Source organism: Pelophylax lessonae (genome assembly GCF_965119305.1).
Source record: "Pelophylax lessonae genome assembly, chromosome: 2".
NCBI lineage: Eukaryota > Metazoa > Chordata > Amphibia > Anura > Ranidae > Pelophylax > Pelophylax lessonae.
The window spans coordinates 453130835-453152239 of NC_138769.1; the positions used below are offsets into that span (position 1 = coordinate 453130835).

At 39.9% G+C, this 21405-nt stretch overlaps 1 protein-coding gene across 2 annotated transcripts in view; it reads right to left on the bottom strand.

The window, feature by feature from the left end:
* Nucleotides 1-21405, bottom strand: part of MITD1 (microtubule interacting and trafficking domain containing 1) — a 236909-nt gene that overhangs the window by 119221 nt on the left and 96283 nt on the right. For both annotated transcript variants that reach the window (XM_082246937.1, XM_082246936.1), the window contains exons 15-23: nucleotides 20200-20325; nucleotides 17461-17533; nucleotides 14205-14477; nucleotides 13209-13390; nucleotides 10752-10898; nucleotides 6857-6986; nucleotides 2491-2644; nucleotides 1317-1445; nucleotides 586-772 (exon numbers count right to left, since the gene is read on the bottom strand). In XM_082246937.1, the coding sequence (XP_082103063.1) occupies nucleotides 586-772; nucleotides 1317-1445; nucleotides 2491-2644; nucleotides 6857-6986; nucleotides 10752-10898; nucleotides 13209-13390; nucleotides 14205-14477; nucleotides 17461-17533; nucleotides 20200-20325 (1401 nt within the window). The remainder of the gene's footprint in view (nucleotides 1-585; nucleotides 773-1316; nucleotides 1446-2490; nucleotides 2645-6856; nucleotides 6987-10751; nucleotides 10899-13208; nucleotides 13391-14204; nucleotides 14478-17460; nucleotides 17534-20199; nucleotides 20326-21405) is intronic.

Sequence of the window (21405 nt, forward strand, 5' to 3'; positions counted from 1 at the left end):
ATATAGCTGTTAACCAGCTCAGCCCAGCAAGGCAGTAGCTACATAAAGCAGCTGCAGCCAATGTTTCTCCCACTCTCTAATAGAGAGTGGGAGAAACTATTCTTAGCCAAGCACCTGGCTACACAGTTATTAAACATTACCTTTCCTTCTCAATCAGCAGTGCTGTAGTTTTCTGTACAATTCAATGCCACTTGGCACCTAGAGGTGTTCTGTACACTGTTGGTATGCAGAGCACCTCCAAAATGTCATTTCCTGCTTGTGTCAGGTTTTAGGCATCCTCTGCAACAAAAATTTTATTTTTTGTGAGATACTCCCTAAAGGGTAATTACTTCTATAAGGATGCAGACACTGCAAATTTTCTCAGAACACTGAGAGTGCACCAGCTGTTTATAATGAACTAGTCACTCGTATTCAGAATCACTCAGGGCATTGTTAAACACAGAGCTGTTTCTTTCTGAGCAGAAACAAGTAGGATTCAACAAAGAAGAGATTGTTTTTTGCTCAACAAAAAATTAGTTATTCAGTAGACTAGACTAGAATGCACTAAACACAGCAAGACATAGATCATAACCTTTAATGCAGTACCTGTACGGCATATGACATAGCCAGGCCTGCGTAAGCTGGAGCTATTTTTCCATGCATGAACACCACACATACTGAAGCCACAGTGATGACAGCAAGGCTGATTAGATCCAGGCGTACTGCCAGCCATCGCATAGCACAACTGAAGAGAAAGTATGGAGATAGGTTCACATCTAGTAATTTCTGATACCTGAAAAAAGTAGAGAACAGCACATTGTATTAAAACCAACTGGCAACACAGAGCCCAATTTCAAGGCATCATGGATAACAGTCCCTTTTTGAAATTTATAGTCAGCACTGCATTTACTTCACCTGTAAGTGTATGGAAACAGTAATAATTTTACAGCCACATACAGTGCAAAAAAAAAAATGATTGTTTACTTTTATTCAGGAACAGCAAGGACGCAACTGAACTGAGAAAGCTCCATATTAAACTCATTATAGGGACAAAGGACTTCTCTAAAACAAGAGTGCAATAACTGAATGCACTGCAAAAAAAATAATAATAATAAAATGCTCTATAGCGTAGAGATGCTTTATAAAACATGTTTTTTTTTTTTTGTATGATATGGGCTCCGCTAAGTAGTGTAAACTATGCACCACCTTACTTTGTATTATTGATTGAATGGTGATCACTATGTAATATCTGAACAAAAGAAGCAGCCAGATTCCCCACAAATAAAAACGCATAAATGAGAAAGTATAAATGAATCAATTTGACATTTTAAACTTACTTAAGAATGCAGTCACTGGATTTACTGAAAGCTTGAATGGTTGTTATTCCTTGTAGTGTTGATGTAACATGAGATATAAATGGCGACTGGCTTATATTATCCAAGCGTTTCAGTTCACGAATTAGCACTCTGTAAAATAAAGGACAATACTTGTAGCTGACAAGGAGACACTTGTGTACACAACAGTGTTTACATGAAATGCAATCATGTTTTTAAGGTAATTTGTTTAGCACTATGCTGACGATCTATTAGGTTGCCTGTTGCAAATTTCTAATATCCATTATGGTATCTTGAATGTTGACCATGTATTGTGAATGATGATTTTAATGAAGTAAATTGTAGCAATAGACAGTACCCTGCATGCAAGGTGTATTTGGCGTAAGGGTTAAATCATCATGTGTGGTAGTTTTATGGGTTTAAATACAGTAAATAGAATATAATATTTTAGGGACATTTATATACAATATAAATTTGAGTATTCACTATGGGTCCATCATGAAAGCTGTTTTATATTCCATCCCTGATTTGTAATATTTGTAGCCGAGTGTTTATCCGTAACTGTTGTGTTTCTGGCTGGAGGCATTGTATACTGACCAATAATAACATCTGCACGTTTATGAGAAAAAGTACACTCTATGGCCAAATGTTTCTGGACACCTGACCATCACATCAAAATAAGCTTGTTGGAAATCCAATTTTAAAATCAGGGAAATTAATATGGAGGTAGTCTCCTTTGTAGTTAACTGTCTTGCCTCTTCTGAATTTCCACAAAATTGTGAAGTTCATCATTCAGAGAACTGTGCAGGACACTTGAGTTCCTCCACTCAAAACGTGCCAAAAATATGTCTTTATGGAGCTGGCTTTGTGCAGAGGAGCACGGTCCTGCTGGAACAGAAAAGGGTGTTCCCCAAACTGTTGGAAGCACAAAATTGTCTAAAATGTCCTTGTAATTATATTATTAACAATACCCTTCACTAGAAACACATAAACTCAATAATTTGAAGTGTTGTCCACATACTTTTGGCCATATAGGTTGCAGTGATAGTCAGGTGTCAACTCATTTTGGCCATATGGTGTATATAGCTATATGACATAGCAAATTTAATATGCTGCCTGGTTTAAATACTTTATTAATGCCACATAAATTCACTGCAGTCCCTGATTTGTAACTTACGTTGAAGCTCGGTTTACCAAATAGAAGATCACACTTAAAGGCACCACAGATAAGAGAAAGAATGGAAATACTGAGCCGATTATACCAAGGCAGAAAAAAACAAGGATCATATTCTGAATAAGCTGTTCCATTTGGTTTGGAAGTCGTACGTCAACTGAAACACAGAATATCCATTATTATGAAACACAAGAGCAATGAAACTGAATCTGTGTTTTTGTTTTTTAATATTTATTTCCTATGAAGAAGAAGAAACACTACAAATAACAGAAACTGAATTCACTGTTTGAAAATGAACCAAATGTATTCATTTGGCCACAAACTTAAAGGCAACCAGCAACGGACTATTCATTTTAACAACAATCTTCCCTTAAAATTATATATGCATTTAACATATGCATGTTATTTACAGTATATGTAAAAGCCTCCCTTATGTTGACATCCAGAAGTCTGACTCTGTCCACTGCCATCTTGAATGTGATGTCAGCAGCCACAGTAGACTCAGAGCTGACTCAAGTGATGCTCTATAACAGTGTTGGCGAACCTTGGCACCCCAGATGTTTTGAAACTACATTTCCCATGATACTCTTGCACTCTGCAGTGTAGTTGAGCATCATGGGAAATGTAGTTCCAAAACATCTGGGGTGCCAAGGTTCGCCATCACTGCTCTATAATATTCCACTTTGCTCCATCTCAAGCAACTACATAAAAGGTTATGCAGGAAGGCGAAGGGAGGATCTGGGTCAGTGCAGAGACTAATTAGACACTTCCACAAGAGGAGAGGACTATGGCATGCAAGGAGCGAAGGGGACTGTGCTAGGGAAGTGCATAGTCAATTTTTCTAGTATATTCGAAGGCACAATGCAGGTTAACCACTTTACCACCGGAGGATTTTGCTGTCTTATGTCCAGTCCACTTTTTGCGATTCAGGACTGTGCGACTTTAATTGATAATTGCGCAGTCAAACAAAATGTATGTACTTTTTTCCCCCTCAAACAGAGCTTTCTTTTGGTGGTGTTTGATCACCTGTGCGATTTTTACTTTTTGCGCCATAAACAAAAAAAGAGCGTACATTTTGAAAAAATAGCAATATTTTTTTCATTTTTTATATGAAATTCCCCCCCAAAAAATGTAAAAATCAAATTTTTTTTCATTTTTGGCCAATTTGTTTTCTGCTACCTATGTTAGGTAAAAAAAATCACAATAAGCGTATTTTGATTGGTTTGCGCAAAAGTTATTGCGTTTACTAACTAAGGGAAAGATTTCTGTTATTTTTGGTGTTTTTTTTAACGAGTAATGGCGGCGATCTGCGATTTTTTTGCGGGACTGCAACATTGCGGCAGACAGATCGGACACTTGACTGACATTTTTGACACTTTTGGGGGTACCAGTGACGTTACTACAGTAATCAGTGCTATAAATATGCACTGTTACAGTAAAAATAACACTGGCAGGGAAGGGGTTAATTTTATTGGAGAGGGAGGGGTTAATGTATGCCTGGTGCTTACTAACGTGTGTGGGGGGAGGTGACTGAGTGACACAGGGACAGATCGCAGGTTCAGCTATGCTGAACCCTGCAATCTGTCACTGTCTGTCACTTAGGAGATCCGCCCGCTTTGTTTACACAAGCGGGCGGATCTCCAAACTCGATTCCCCGACGATCGGGGAAGAGCGGCAGTGATCACTGCCGCTCCTCCCCTGCCCCGACTCCCAATGTGACTGAATACAGCGGGAGTGAGCTTCCGGCGGCGCACGTGCGCCACCCACAAGGGGAGGAGTCCAGCGACGTAGGTCAACGTCGCAGGGCGGGAACTAACCACTTTGCCGCAGTAGAGCTCGAGTGAGCGGTCGGCAAGTGGTTAATAAAATATATTTATGCAAGAGAAAAAACAGCAGTAAGTGTTTCAAAATAGTTAATTTTTCTCTGCTTTTGCCTGCAGTTTTTTAAGTTTGTGACAGAGTCTCTATTAAGTACTATGGAAACAGCATTTTATAGGTATTCTCAGTGTCAATAATAAAAGCTCATTTTATCTTTCACCACAGATGGTGTCTTCTCCCAGCAGGGCTATTTACAATTTTCCTATAGACCTCTATATGCTTCTGTTCATGTGGATAACAAGGAACTTTGTTCCATTTATGGTGACAAGGCCCACAACTGAATAGATTCAGGTTGAAACTGTATTCCCTCATCTACACAGTAACAATATAAAACTTGAGAAAGAGCTGTGCAATGCTCTTTGCAATCCCAATGCATTTACAAACTTTAATTTTCTTTACCTTCCTATTAGCAATCATTTCTATGCAAGGTCATGGAAAATTTACAGTAATTAAGACTAAACTCTATTGGATAACAACTCATGAGAAATGGCAAGTAGACTAAAGGAGAAGTAAGAACAGTTTGAAAAAAAACTTGGAGTCCATGGATCAAGTAAATTGAAACACAAGGGTAAACTATATCTGGGGTAGCTAAAGTTGTGAAACACAACTTGGCAAAATATATCTGGAGTAGGTAAAGTTCACCAAGGATCCCAAGCTTTTTCCTTTATACCAAAAAAGAAGAAAAAAAAAAAAACAATATAGGAAACAGAGGAAAGAAACATTTAAACAAAGTATACAAATAAATTATTCACCATATCTGAGGGCATGTACTAAAAATATTTTTTTTTTTATTCAAAAAGTGGACAGTTTGACATGAAGTTGGCTAATTAGTTCAATATTAGTAATTTTGCTCTGTAGCATATTAACAAATATGTCTTATTGCTGTAAAATATAGTGATATCAATAGTCCTCATTACAGTAGGAAGTTGTTTACATATTAGAGGGACCCTCTTTCCATTTTATGATAGGATTATTCTGGTCAAATGTTAGTGATTTATGTATAAATAAAAGGTATTTACATCTACACTCAATATGGTTTATGCAACTTTTTTTCACCTAAATATCCCCTTTCTTTTATAATCATATAATACCCTTTCCTATATTTCTCACTTTGAATTTTTCATGATGTTATTAACCCAACAAAATCTATTTCCCTGATCAAAAATGATGACAGCTAAATTATTAATATATTTATATAACTTTATAATATGGGGATAAACCAGTGCTATAAATCAAAGAATCTAAAACAGATTATTTCTGATGTACTGACATGTAACAAAATTTTTTATTTTGTACATGTCAGTACAAAATAAAAAAAATTGCAGTAGGGCAAGACATGTACATTTCCCCATGCTTCATTTCCCTAAAGATCCTGAAACTACAGAAAAATACCCATTGATCCAACAGAAATGCTCCTAATTCCCTCTTATGAAATGACATTATATGCCTTTTTGTGGACTTTAAATGCAAAGCTTGGTGCTTGCCCTGCCCAGTTGTCTGTTAATAAACAACTGAATGCTTCCCATTCTTGCAATCTTTACAGCCTAGGGAATAGATGTTCTGGAGAGCAAGATAAGAACTGGGAGGACTCCTTGAGATAACACAGGAAGTGTGTAAAGGACCCAAGACAACTTTGAATTTCTGACATGATCTAGGGGGAAGCAGCAGACTAAAGCAAATGCAGCCGTGATAGTGATAGTAAAGCAGCAGTGGCACAGCAGTGATCCAGAGTTTAGTACTGGCTGACTGTCATAGACAGAGCTGTCACTGGCACCATGGTATTGGCTAAGGCTCACTGAGGAGGCCTAGTGTATATCTGCCATTTATATACCTCCCACTATTAGCCCAGGCTTGAGAAAAGGGCGGATCACCCAAACCACATTGTCCAATTATACAATGCACCCACACATGCTTCCTGCTGTTTCCCTGCAGCTCCTATGTAAACGTCAGCCAATTCCAGTGTGCCAGTGCTGGCTTTGTGTATGACAGCCAGCTGGTGCTTTAATATAAATACCACTGCTGCAGCCTCCCTCGGAGCTGTGTGTAAAGGAGTGCTACATGCTGCTATGCCAATATGCTGTTATCTTTAGTTTAAAGTGTAGGTGGATATTGTCTTTCATTGCTCACTAAAACGCTTGGTTTCACTGACACATTTCTGTGCTCTTGTGCTCGTGTTTTAATTTTCTTTTGCACATTCACTGTCTATGTACAATTTTTATTGTAAACTTACAATAAAAATCTATTGAAAGTGAAAGTAAAATAAATTTGCGTTAGGGGCACCCATGTGGGTGGAGATACTGAAGATGACATTGCGATTAACACCAAATTCAAAAGGGTTTGTACAATAATTGTATATATTAGAATTGCATAGTTAGTCAGCTTGATAAAAGACACAAGTCCATCTATTTCCAATACCAATAGTATATCTGTTTTTAACAAAAGTGGATTCACCTTTAAAGTAAAACTGAACAATTTCTAGTGATGTATTTACCTTCATCCACATCCTTGGTGAAACGGTTTAGGATACGACCAATGGGAGTGGTATCAAACACCTTCACTGGGCTACAGAGGACTTTTTGAAACAAAAGATCATGGAGTTTTGTTGAAGCTTTCAGTGAACTCTAATAATTAAAGAAACAATATGTATACAGTATACCATTAAATAAGATTTTGTTCCTGTTCAATTTCTGAAATACTTCCAGTCAAGTGTATTATAGTGACCAAATACCTACTAGAAATTTCATATATTACATTTGCAGTCATTATTTAGCTAGGTTTAATTCAAGTGGTGGCTGGAAATCCATAAGAAAAATTATGTCAAACAAAGACCACAACCTTAGGAGCAGCCACGTGTGTAAAGCCTCTAAAAATCAATGAATATGCTTTAGGCCCCTTTCACACATGCGGACTAATTGGCTGTTTTTCATCCATCCATTGATGGATGAAAAACGAACATCAATGCATCTCTATTGAAACTAGGCGGCCTAGTTTCCTCCTGAAGCCCGGTCTCAACTCCGCTGTCATGTTCAAGGCTTAAACCTGGAGAAACGGTCCATCTAAGGCAAGGTCCATTCCCATCAGAACTGTGGTGATACATTGTAGATATCCATACTGAAGATTCCTGAGCGATCGGGGCTTCCAAGTTGTTGTTAACTATCCCTGCATGTGTGACCCATTTACTGTATGGTACCTAGGTCCACATTACATCTCTGGAGTGAGCTACTGATAGATACGTGGAACATCTATGGGAGCCCCATGGGTGTCACCATATGCCTACCTCTACCTGGGATAGCGGAAGAAGGACACGGTCTACTGTTCGTCGATGTACCTCAGCCATGGATTGCTGTGGCTGAGGTACATCGATGATATTCTGGTCCTCTGGGGTGGATCGGTGGATGATCTCTGAGAGGGGAGGTAAAATCAGTCTGTATATGCAGTAAAGCATGCTTGTTATACTCTGTGGAACCTAAGGGGTTAATCCTCTGCATTGTGTAAAAAGGCTGTTTTTACACAACTCCAAACACCAGACTCCAAAAAATAACCTGATATTTACAGGTTTTGGAGTCATTTGGAGTTGGTTGTACATGCTCAGTTAGGTGAGTATTGCTAGAGAGTTTTTTTTTTCTTGGGAGAGTGCATGTGATCAGCTCAGGGCCAATCAGCACTCCCCAGAGGGGTCTTGAAGCCTGATTGGACAATGGTGGGAGAAATGAAAACTCATCCTACAAGCTTTCAGCACACACTGATACAAGTCACAAGACTGTTTTAACTGCTATATACCGAAGATAAAAAAAAGGTATTTATCAGTTTATAGTTACTAAAACTATTGCATTTCCATGTTCTGTGCACCGTGGGAGACCAGATATAATGAATGCAGGTTCTGGGTTTAGTAACACTTTAATATTTGTAATAAAGATTATACTTTTTTGCTAAATACTGCAGTGGCCCTAATATAGAACTTATAGATGGTTAACCCTCTTTGGGATCTCCTCCCATTTTTTATTATAGTCTATTAAGTTGTTAGAACCCCACCCTAATTTATTAGGGGTGAGTTGGCAAATTTTTTTCCCCTAATATTTATTAGGGGGAATACTGCAGATGCTTTTATATGTTTTGGATAGAGGTTGAGGCAGGCAGAAAGCAAGAGTAGTCAGTGTCCAGGCAGAAATCGAGGTGGGTGGCTTGCACAAGAGTAGTCAATAATCAGGCAGAGGTCGAGGCAAGCAGAAGGCAAGAGAGATACAGGAATGTGCCAGCAATGGAAATACAAGATACAGGCAGTCATGCAATCTGGGTTAGCAATGGGCATACCAGAACAAGGGTAACCTCATGAATAAGGTAGCTGGCAAGAAGTCACAGCATTGACCACCATAAGGGAAGGAGTTTAAATATCCTCCTTGGCCTGTATGCACAGCCAAGGTTAGGGGTCCATGCTAAAAGACTTGAAGTTTGCTGGAAAGAGTAATATACCCCTTTAAAGAGGACTTTCATTCTAGCAAGACCTTGCTCTTTCTGTCCTCCTCCCTCTATCCCTTACACATTTGCAGAGAAAAACTTTTTAATAAAAATGTAAATGTTAATTGTTTCTTTTTTTTTTTCTTGCTAAATCCTTGCCTAGAGAAGCATGGTATTGTGGCCCTTTACATGCAGAGACATGCCATGGGTCTCTGTCAGGTTCCTGGGAAAGATGCCATGGTGTGTTTGCGCATGAGCCAGGTCTTGCAAACTGTTTCTTGGGATGTGTGACATAGACATCCCAGGTGGCAGTTTGAGCTTTTTCGCATGTGCAGATATGCCATGGGTCTTTGCCAGGGACCTGGCAGAAACCCCTGTGGCCTGTCTACATATGCACAGGAGCTCTGGCATGAGCACAGATGTGCCAGGGGGGTCTCTGTTAGGTCCTGGTGATCTCTGCCAGATCTCCATTAAAAATGGAGGTGCAGGAGAGGAGAAACTTTGGTTTTGTGCAAGACAATGCAGTACTTCATGGTTCAGTAAGTAATTTTATTTTTTATTTTGATAAGGGGGAATTTTATTTTTTTACGGAGGTAGGTATGGTGAAGTTCCTCTTTAACATCTATACATACAAATATACCTAGTTTTAGGTATTGACTCATCCTGATATAAAGTAATAGGAATAAACACTAAAGAGTATATTTAATAAATACTGTATGTCAAACGTGATTCTTCTAATCTGGTTTGCAGGTAATGTGGTCAAATTATTCTCTGATTCCCCAAGTAGATTAGCAAATAAGCCACCTGTGGGGAGGCCTATTTACTAAGTGCTAGCCATTAACAGCACCACTATAGCTAGAGGGTTTTGCCACTGCTCAGGAAGAGCCACTTGGTCAAATCAGGAAAGCGAAACACATCTTGCTCTTCAAGACCAGCATGCACAAATTAGCAGGCATGTGTTTAGTAGCATTCTAGATTTTTGTTGAGTTTTGAACACAGTTATGAAGTGTAAGAACTGCTCGCAAACATTTATTACTACCTGTGTCCCCATTGGAAAAATGTCCCCCCTCCATTCCTGTCCTGGCAGTGATAGGTGTGATAGGGGAATATGGGAAGGGTAAGAAAAACATGCTTGTCTGCTTACTATATTGTAGGCCTGTTCCTTTGGGAAAAATTCTAGTTCATGTTGAGCTGAATACTTTGATGTTGTTAAGTAATACATTGATATAAACAGTTATTGAGCTAACTTTCCCAGGGTATCCAGGAGTCTATGACCCTGTCACATTACTGGATTACAGATTAAATTGTTAGCATGGAAAATAATCGATTACCTGGATGGATTCTACATCTAGTCAATTTTTAGAACTAAGTAACTAATTTCGCTGTAAGGGCTCTTTCACACGGTCCGCCTCCGTAGGCGGATCCGTGTTGCTCAGCGGGGATCGATCCGCGATCCCCGCTGAGCCGGCGGATGACAGCTCCGTCTCCGCTTGCAGAGCGGAGAGGGAGGTGTCTCAGCCCCCGCTGCTCTCTATGGGGGATCGGATGAGAGCGGACCGCCTGTCCGCTCTCATCAGATCCGATCCGCTCCGATTACTGAACGGATGGAAAAATAGGGTTTCCATCAGTCCAGATTTCACGGACAGGATCGGATGCGGATGGCAGCGGGTGTCAGCGGAGGTGTCTCCGCTGACACCCGCTGCCCCATAGAGCTGCATGGAGGATCCAATCAGATCCGCCTAAAAAACTGACAGGCGGATCTGATCGGATCGCCCGTGTGAAAGAGCCCTTACATAACATAATGTATCATCATGTTGTAGCAATTGCCATTATACCACCTGTCAAGTGACAGCTGTGGCACACAACTATGTTCATGAGAAAGCAATCCCAGTTTAACTAAGTGGGTTAAGCAGAAGGTAGTTGGACCTTACCTTTACAAAGACATATCCTCGGAGAAATCTCAGCAGGAGAACAACCACCATAGACAGAGCATAGATATAAATATAGAAGTGCAGGTCAGGGTTGTCCTTCATGCTGCCCCTGGACAATGTTATGTTGTGTGTTGTAACTGTAATGTTCTAGGGATGACAGTGAAATTAAGAGAAATTTAGGATATAGTATAAACTGTATGGGCTATTTTACATAGATGCATAGGAAACAATTTGTGTGATACATCATGAACTTCATCTAGGGACCATGCCTTAGGGTCCTTGCACACTGGGCTTAAAAATGCTGTTTCTATAGAAGCATTTAGAGGTTAAAAAAAAAAAAAAAACTTCTGGTTTGCGCTTTTGTGAGAAGTTTTCTGGCACAAAAAAGCACAAAACACTCCTAAACGCACCTAAGCCCAATGTGCATCGACACTTAAAAGCCAACCATTGAGTTAAATTATTTGCTGTTTCTAATATCAGTGATGTCAGAAATTTGAACAGTGAGATTTGCCACATAAGAACATTAGAATTTACTGAAATAGTGATGGGGATATCCAGACAATGGAGTTGCGCAGTGATACGAGAAGCTAAGAAGAACACAATTTGATCCCATATTTTAAAGTTCTATGACAATAAAACATAAATAAAATGTTTTACAAGAACTACTAGGAATATGTGGGAGAACTGAAATATTAGGATTAGGTGGAATCGAAATATGTAGGCCAACTGAATTTTCTGAAAAACAAGCTGAAGTTAGAAGCTAATTGGCTACCATGCAGAGCTGCACCAGATGCTGCACTCTCCAGTTACTAAATCAACACTAGTGTGTCAAAGCTTACACCTTATATACCATAATTTAATGCAATTAACCTAAAAGTAAATGGTAATTTGGTAAGTGAAAATGTAATTACTAAGGAGTTTAAAAAAGAAAATCACAGCTCTCTGCTACTATTCACTATTTTTACACATTTTCAATTCAGTTATGATCTACACTTGTGGAAAAAAGTTTTGAGAATGGCACAAGTATTACTTTTCACAAAGACTGCTGCCTCAGTTTTTATGATGTCAATTTGCATATACTCCAGAATGTTGTGAAGACCAGATCACATCAGATGAATTTCAATTAATTGCAAAGTCCCTCTTTGCCATGAAAATGAATTTAATCCCATAAAAAAATATTTCCTCTGCATTTGTGAAGAAAGCTTCAGGGCACCCAACAAAGTCCAGCAAGTACCAGAACTGTCTCCTACAATTGATTCAGCTGCAAGATCAGGGCACCACCAGTGCAGAGCTTGCTCAGGGATGGCAGCAGGCAGGTGTTAGTACATCTGCACACACAGTGAGGCGAAGACTTTTGGAGGATGGCCTGGTGTCAAGACTGGCAGCAAAGAAGCCACTTTTCTCTGGGAAAAACATCAGACAGACTGATATTCTGCAAAAGGTACAGGGATTGGATTGCCGAGGACTGGGGTAAAATCATTTTCTCTGACAAATCCACTTTTCGATTGTTTGGGGCACCTGGAAAAAAACCTTATCCAGAGAAGAAAAGGTGAACGCCTGAGACCATTCATGTGTGGGGTTGCTTCTCAGCCAAGGGAATGGGCACACTCACAATTTTGCCAAACACCACAGCCATGAATAAAGATTGGTACAAAAACATCCTCCGAGAGCAACTTCTCCCAACTATCCAAAAACAGTTAGGTGAGGAACCATGCCTTTTCCAGCATGATGGAGCACCTTGCCGTAAGGCAAAAGTGATAACTAAGTGGCTTGGGGAACAAAACATAGAAATTTTGGGTTCATGGCCAGGAACCCCCCCCCAGACCTTAATCCCATTGAAAACCTTTGGTCAATCCTCAAGAGGCAAGTAAACAAAAAATACCCCACAGATTCTGACAAACTCCAAGCACTGATTATGAAAGAATGGGCTGCCAAAAGTCAGGATGTGGTCGAGAAGTTGATTGACAACATGCCAGGGCGAATTGCAGAGGTCTTGAAAAAGAAGGGCCAACACTGCAAATATTGACACTTTGCATAAATTGAATGTAAATGTCAATAAAAGCCTTTGACACTCATGAAATCCTTGTAATTATATTTCAATATACCATAGTAACATCTGACAAAAAGATCTAAAAAACACTGAAGCAGCAGACTTCGAGAAAATTATATTTGTATCATTCTCAAAACTTTTGGCCATGGCTGTATAATAGTCTATAAAATCATTACTGAATGATAGGGAAGTTTTTAAACAACAACAACTGAGCTAGTCAACACAGGGACCCCCACATGAATACTTTACAAATATTTATTAAATCCATGGGCCAAGGTTCAGTCATAAGTTAATTTTTTTTTCAGCTAACTCCTTACAAACATGTGTTATGTGGTAAGGATAGTGCTAGATGTTCCTCTAGCCTTTACTGTATGTCTTTTACATACATTGTAAAATATGCCCCTTACCCCATTGCCTTGTCTAATCCAATAACTCAGCCACCAGTTACTGAATGCTGCGCTTCCTGTGGTTAATACGAAGAGAATGGCATTGATGGTGACTACCAACACTCCTCCAGCTGCCTTGATGTACACTCCATAAACTGCCCAAGGCACAGAACCATCACCTTTCTCTTCTGCCTGCATAAGGCCTGTAAAAAAATAAAAAAATAAAAAGTGACCATAAAAAAACAGGGAAAATTAAAACATAATTGGAACCATTATAAATTGTATTTTGTAAAGAAGTGTCAGTAAACTGTGTCAACAATGGAACTCTGGATGTATGGATTTTTAACAATTATATGTCACTGTGATAAGTGTGGATTTTCACAGTTGTATTTTTTTTTAACAATTTAAGGGTGCACTCACACTGGACAAGGTTGAACTAAACCATGCCCAAGTTCAATTGTCCCACCTCCCCCCTGGTCTGCACTCACACTGTGTTTTAAATAGGTGTTCCCAGGCACACTTACATCATTCAGACCATACTGATCTCTGGTTCTGTGGTTAGTGACCTACGGAAAGTTTTGTGTTTAGGCACAGTTTGTGCTGACACTGAATTGAACTGTTTTGGACCACAAGTGAACTGTGCCCAGGACCGCATCTAGGACCCCCAGGCATGGTATTTCCTAATTTTTCCCAGGCACGGTTTGGAGCACTCACATTACATAAATAAACTGGACCAAGGGGGGTGAACCATGTTAGAGTACGGTTAAAACTGCCAGATTGGATGCACCCTAAATGCCTTGCCATATACTGATTAGGGATCCATGTACATGTGCATCTCTATGTGAAACTAGATCTTAAATACAGAGTAGAATGGTTTATTGAGTTCTGCTTTATATCCAAATAAAGCACGGCAGATTTCTAACTTCATTTTTAGTTATTGAGGCTGGCCAGAGAGAAAAGCAAACAACTTGTCTATCAACAGTACCTTAAACTCTAGGTTATGGCATATTCACATACCCTGGTTCTCCTCTTCATTGTTATGTTGGTCGGTTAAGTCTACTTCTTTTGTATCATCATTATTTTCTTCAACATTTTTATCTCCCTTGAGAATACCTGAAGACCTCTCTTGACCTGAGCGATCAAAAGAGTTTGTGCCTGCCCCCTCTACAGTGATGACGGTATTATTTCGTTTTACTGATTCATCTCCACAGTAGAGTCCATTCCCAACTGCATCCATCTTTAGAAGTTTCATTTCTGCATGGTCTATGGCCTCCGTGTTATTCTCCAAATCTGTAAAAGAAGGAGTTAATCAGCTGTGGAATCGGTTGATTGGTTTATTCAAACATAAGATATGTAATCACTAAAAACTGCACTAAACAAGGGCTGGTTCACAACACATGCATTGAGCTATATTGGTCAACGCAGTCACAAAGCATGAATGAGGTAAAAAGCTGTGTGTTCTTTTGTATCAGTTTAAACAAAAGCACCGTGCTGATGTGCACCCAAAGCAAAATTTGGCAGCCAATAACAGCCCACCCCATGTAGATCTTAGCTCTGTTTAACGAATAAATTTAGGCAAAAAAATGAAAATATAAGGCATTCTCAGCCGATAACTATAAGTTGCTGCTGACTTTCCAGTCATTTGTACTCTTGGATATTATTCGGGTGGGATAGACAATGACTATTCAAGGGGGGATTTCTCTTATGTGCAGGGGATTGCAGGTACCTAGGGCCCCTTTCACACTTGTGCGACTTTTCCTGCAACTTGGGACTGCAAAGTCGCATGACAAGTTGTACCTCATTAATATCAATGAGTAACATTGATATCTGTACTACTTCAAGTCGCAGCGACTTCAAAGTAGTCGCTGCACTACTTTGGTCTGAGGTTGTTGGGATTTGAAGTCCAAAAACCTTAAAATTACACAGGTATTGCTTCAAGTTGCGTCAAAGTTGCGTCAAAGTTGTCGTGCGACTTTCAGGTCATACAAGTGTGAAAGGGGTCTTTGGCTCCATTCACACTTGTGTGACTTGTCATGCAAATTTGGACATCAAAGTTGCATGACAAGTCATTCCCCATGTTTTCCAATGATAACCATGTGCGACTTAAAGTTGAAGCAAATTCAAAGTAGTTCATCCACTACTTTGGTCTGACTTTCATGCAACCGAAGGGCCATAGACTTCAATGTTAACCCTCAAAAGTTGCATCAAAGTCCTACCTGAATGTTATACAATGCAACCGTTGTGCAACAGTTGTCTATTATCACTGAACAAAGCCAAAGTCGTATCCAAGTTGCACCCATCCAAAGTAGACCCATCATCAAATATATTTTTCCATGTTAGGCACATACATGCAACATCACCTGAAAGTCTAAATCTTTCAGGTATTTATTACCTATCGCAGAGTTCACAGAACTCCCCCTGACAATGCCTTCTTTGTTAAAGTGATATTAAACCAAAGCTAAACATTTAATATATTGCAGCAGCTTACCAATCATTAGACATCTAATGTCTAACACAGATCAACTAAATCAAATGTCTGACACAGATAAACCTCTCACCCTGTGATCAACAGGGGTTGATTTACTAAAGGTCAATATGCTGTTGCCTTTGCAGCAGAAGTTGCACTTTGTTAGGATATTTTTCCCAGAGCCCAATAAATGTGGTGATATTTCTCTTAAAATACCCAATCATGTGCAAGGAAAATAAAAAAATAAACAGCATTTTTGTTTGCACATGATTGGATGATGGAAGTCAGCAGTGCTGCACCTCATACACTAAGCTTTGGAGAAAAGTGCAACTTGTTTTGCACATTGAACAGTCTTTTTGCCATTAGTAAATTTACCCCCCTGAGGAAATGATACCTACTGCCTGCAGCATATGATGATATCATCCCAGGCTAGGTAAAGTCACTGACTGGAGCTCATGAATGGCTTTATTTGATGAAAGGCAGAGTTTTTTTAGAGAAATGTTAGGCCTTGTACACAAGTGCACTGAACGAAAAAACAAACAGAGATTGCCATACCAATACCAGCAATGTTAGTGCGCCAATCTCCCCCGCTGTGTTTTTGTGCTCTGACAGGGGGACTGCACCCTAGCAGAACATACTGATCAGTGTTTTCAGCCATTGGCTGCCAGCCCTTATTTGATGTGCGTTGGATGCTGGTATTCCAGCATGCACGCTCGATAAAAGCTGGTCGATAGACAGCACTAAACACGGGCTGAAAGTTGGCTGGTTCCTGCTAAACTGGTGTGTGACGAACGCCCATTTGCTGGGACGTTCGCCAGGGGCTACTAGAGGTGTGTGGAGGCCAGACCCTTGCCCAGGGACTATGGGCCCTGGCTTGTAGGGGAGTGCACCTCTGTGTGGGGGTATATGCTGGGGGACAATGGGAGTAGTGTTGCTTTGGACTCAAATCCATGTCACCCCAAGATACAGACTCAGACTGGGATCAATGTTACAGGCCTAAAGCTGCCTGTTGCAGCAGAGGACATCTCCACACATTGAGAGATGCTAATGACGTCTACTGTGGAGATGTGTACTGACAGTTATAATAAGGTGTGTTGAAAACGGAGACGGGCAGTCTGAGAGCCTATGTCTTCTGCTTTCATCTGTTTAGAGGTGAAGTGTGTTCACACTTCTAGGAATGTGTATTCAGCTATGTTTGGGCTGGTTGTTTGTTGAACTAATTATGATAATGTTGCAGTCTCATTCACCTATTGTCTCTTTCCAGAAGGCCAAGTTATGTTAATTATGTTCTGTATACAATACATTTGCATGATGTAATCAAGCTCCTAAAACTGGATATATATTGGAAGTGAGTTGGTGAATAAAGTGTCTTTTGTTTTACCCTTCATTGAGCTCAGGCTAATGTTTGGGGGGAATTGAGGGGCCAGGTCACTGCATCACTTGAGATTCTGGGGACTTAAGACAGAAATACTTGGTCCAAGTATTGGGGATCTGTTACATGGTGGATTTGGGGCGATTTTCGGTTTTCTCTTGCCGAATATAATGAGATGTCAGGAATTTATTCATGCAGATTGATAATGATAGTGAAAGGCCCACTTTAAATTTAGGTGCTCATACTATTTGCCTTTAAAAATACACTTACTAAAATTTTAAAGCATGTAGCGTGGAATGGTGTTTTGTTTAATCTGCTTGAAGTTCAGGTTTAATGTCACCCCGTCTTGTGCAATATATTCTCTATAAACTGTCACTGCAAGCAATGAACTACTCAAGCTTAAAACAGTAACAATTAAGAAAAATTGTCATTACCTGTATCAATGTTTCTTTGCATATTGTTATCCTGCTTTTCTATAGAACAATGCACATTGTTTTTAATGACATTCTGTAAAGATAAAAAGAAAAATAGGTTTTTGTCTATTTTTTTTACTAAATACAAGTATGTCATTATATATTTTAAAATAATAGGAAACACATTACTTGATTTTTGATTATTTACTTGTTTTCTCGGGCTGAATGTCAGGCCATAAGTTCATCCTACTTTCTGCCTGAGCTCAGTGCTAATATATGACACTTAAAAAACAAAGTGCTTTGTTAATTGACTGGTTTACCCTCCTTCACCAACACAAGCAAAATACAAGTTATCAGCTATGTACTTAAAGCGGAACTTGACCCATAACAACTTGCTTCTCGATGGAGGCTGCCATTTTGCTGAAGCCCAGAGCCCCACAAACAGCAGTAAATCATAAAGCAGAACTAAACCCATTAATTTAATGGTTTAAAAAAACAGTTACATTCCTGGAATGCCGGGATTGCTAACTGTCACATTTGCTTGTGTCAGTTGCTGTCAAACCATCAAATGGCTGGTGTCATAACTGATCTCATATGCAGCAGCATGGCAGTTTGAACAGAAGAAGCGTTCTTGGCTGTAAAGGATAGGAGGGTTTAGTTCTGCTTTAAGGCTGTCAGCAGTGCCTAAATGCCTAAAATGGGAGAGCAACTGAGCATGTGCAGAGCAGGGTGAGATAGTGTATGACTGGATTATAAACAATATAGTATTATTTTTAATGTTTTACATAGCTATACCTGCAAAAAGGGCCAGCCTGAAGTGATCTAGCAGGACTTCATTTTCTGACTAAAGTTCCACTTTAAGTAAGAGGCTGATCAGTTGGGGACCTTACAGCCTGACACTTCTGCCCTGATGGGAAGAGAATATTTGTAACAGAACACGCACCTATCCCTGAAAGGTAAGGCTCCGCTAATTAAATAACTTATGAATGAAGATTCAGATTTCTAACAACTGCCACTTCTGACTGGTCACCTTCAAGCTATATTTATCTAAGCTGCACTGATATAAAAAATAAACAGAGACTCTAACTATATTCTATGGGCAATAGCTTGGTACATGTGATCCCTGTGTCATTCAAGATTCACGAATTAAACTATTATTACACAACTACAGAAAAGAAGCAAAAGAATATAGTTCAATGCAAAGAGGTGTCTTATTCTTATTATCATATCATCATATTCTAAATCTGGCACTATTCTAATGTGTTTTCTGTTTCTAGGGATAACTGGTCAAGCTTACAAAAGAGGATGCAGATCATTTTATATTTGCAAATATTCTTACTGATAACACAAATGCTTATTGTGAAGAGCATAGGAGACAGTAGGCTGGATTTACGCTTTTCCACTGTCGTGCATTGCGGTAAAGTGCTTGGTACCGCAATGCACGTTACATTATTTTGAAAGGCACCCACAATAAAATAAATAAATAAAATGTAAAAAAAAAAACACAGCATTGGGTTTTCCCCCCCTAAATCCTTACCAGATCCTTATCTGAGCATGCAGCTTGGCAGGTCAGGAAAGGGGGGGGGGGGGTGAGCGAGTGCCCCCCCTTCTGAACCATACCCGGCCTCATGCCCTTAACATAGGGGAAGTGGGTGCTTTGGGGCAGGAGGCTCTGCCCCCCCCAACCCCAAAGCACCTTGTCCCCATGTTGATGGGGACAAGGGCCTCATCCCCACAACCCTAGGCTGTGGTTGTGGGTGTCTGCAGGCAGGGGGCCCCACTGCCGAACCCGAAAAAGAAAAAAAGAAAGCTCCGCCATCAACTAAGGCAAACCAATGAATGTCTAGCTGGTCTTGGGGGGAGGATCCCATGCATTTTTTATTTTTACATCTTTCTATTGCAGCTAATGGTATTGCATTGCTGCCAATTTAAATGTAATTTCAATTATTTTTTTCTTTAGAAATGTCATTTTTCCTGCAGCACGTTTTATACATGCTACAGATGCGCATGGTGCTTGGTAGGCATTTGGAGGGGGGGAGTTTTTAATTGTCAACATGTTCTTTTTATCATTCGGTCATCTGTCATGAGTCATCCATTCCTGGCCCGCTCCTTAGCAACCAGCTCAATGTGGTAAATTACTTAATGAAGAAAAAAATTAATGCTTAATCAAACAAATTATGCCTTCGTTATTTACTGCAAAATTCTTAGTGAATTGCACTTTCAAAACTGATTTACCGCAAGTGCTATTTTACCGCATTTTATTGGCCGTTATTTAACTCTTAGTGAATTGACCCCATTGTAAGATGTTGTCAGCCTATTCGTTTGAAAGAGCTGCATTAACGCAAATTACATTAATACAATGTACCACAGCGGAAATGTATGAACCCAGCCAATGTCGTGAACAGAACTTGTAAAACTATGATAAAGAGAAGAAGAGAAAAGAAAAAAGTGAGGATGAATTATATTTCAATGATTCAGAGGCAATGCACATATTAAACATGTCTGAATTGCTTAGTTGCTGACGTTTGAATTAAGGAGCCAACAATTGAAAGAGATTTACGTTATTATGGTCAATAACAACAATAGTATTAAGGTGGGACTTTTTTTTCCTTTTTTTAGTAAATTTGGCCAGTGCTGCCTACAGGTAAATAACATGAAAAACAATGTAACATAATTTTGTATGTTACACCAGATTTGTCAAACAGTGCTGATTTTTTTCTGCTGGAGAAAGAAAGGTTCATTTAGGTCAGATATACTCACTGATTGCTGCATACTCTCAAATAAAACAGCATAATCACCCTTGAGTTTCATTAGATCTTCATGAGTTCCTTGCTCTGAAATATATCCATCTTTCATGAATAAAATCTCATTGCACTCAGTCAGGTACTACAATAAATCAATACACCTAGTTAGTATTGATGCAGAACAATTTTTGACACATTTTAGAAAAAGAAAAATCCATATCACCACATAGAAAACTCCAATTTCATTAACATAGTGTGGGTTATTGGCTGCCAGTATGGTGCACAGTGTGTATGTGTAACCTAGGCTGTGCACAGTGTGGGTCATTGGCTGCCAGTATGGTGCACAGTGTGTATGTGTAACCTAGGCTGTGCACAGTGTGGGTCATTGGCTGCCAGTATTGTGCACAGTGTGTATGTGTAACCTAGGTTGCTCACAGTGTGGGTCATTGGCTGCCAGTATTGTGCACAGTGTGTATGTGTAACCTAGGCTGCTCACAGTGTGGGTCATTGGCTGCCAGTATTGTGCACAGTGTGTATGTGTAACCTAGGCTGCTCACAGTGTGGGTCATTGGCTGCCAGTATTGTGCACAGTGTGTATGTGTAACCTAGGCTGCTCACAGTGTGGGTCATTGGCTGCCAGTATTGTGCACAGTGTTTATGTGTAACCTAGGCTGCTCACAGTGTGGGTCATTGGCTGCCAGTATTGCGCACAGTGTGTATGTGTAACCTAGGCTGCTCACAGTGTGGGTCATTGGCTGCCAGTATTGTGCACAGTGTTTATGTGTAACCTAGGCTGCTCACAGTGTGGGTCATTGGCTGCCAGTATTGTGCACAGTGTGTATGTGTAACCTAGGCTGCTCACAGTGTGGGTCATTGGCTGCCAGTATTGTGCACAGTGTGTATGTGTAACCTAGGCTGCTCACAGTGTGGGTCATTGGCTGCCAGTATTGTGCACAGTGTTTATGTGTAACCTAGGCTGCTCACAGTGTGGGTCATTGGCTGCCAGTATTGTGCACAGTGTTTATGTGTAACCTAGGCTGCTCACAGTGTGGGTCATTGGCTGCCAGTATTGCGCACAGTGTGTATGTGTAACCTAGGCTGCTCACAGTGTGGGTCATTGGCTGCCAGTATTGTGCACAGTGTTTATGTGTAACCTTGGCTGCGCACAGTGTGGGTCATTGGATGGCAGTATTGTGCACAGTGTGTATGTGTAACCTAGGTT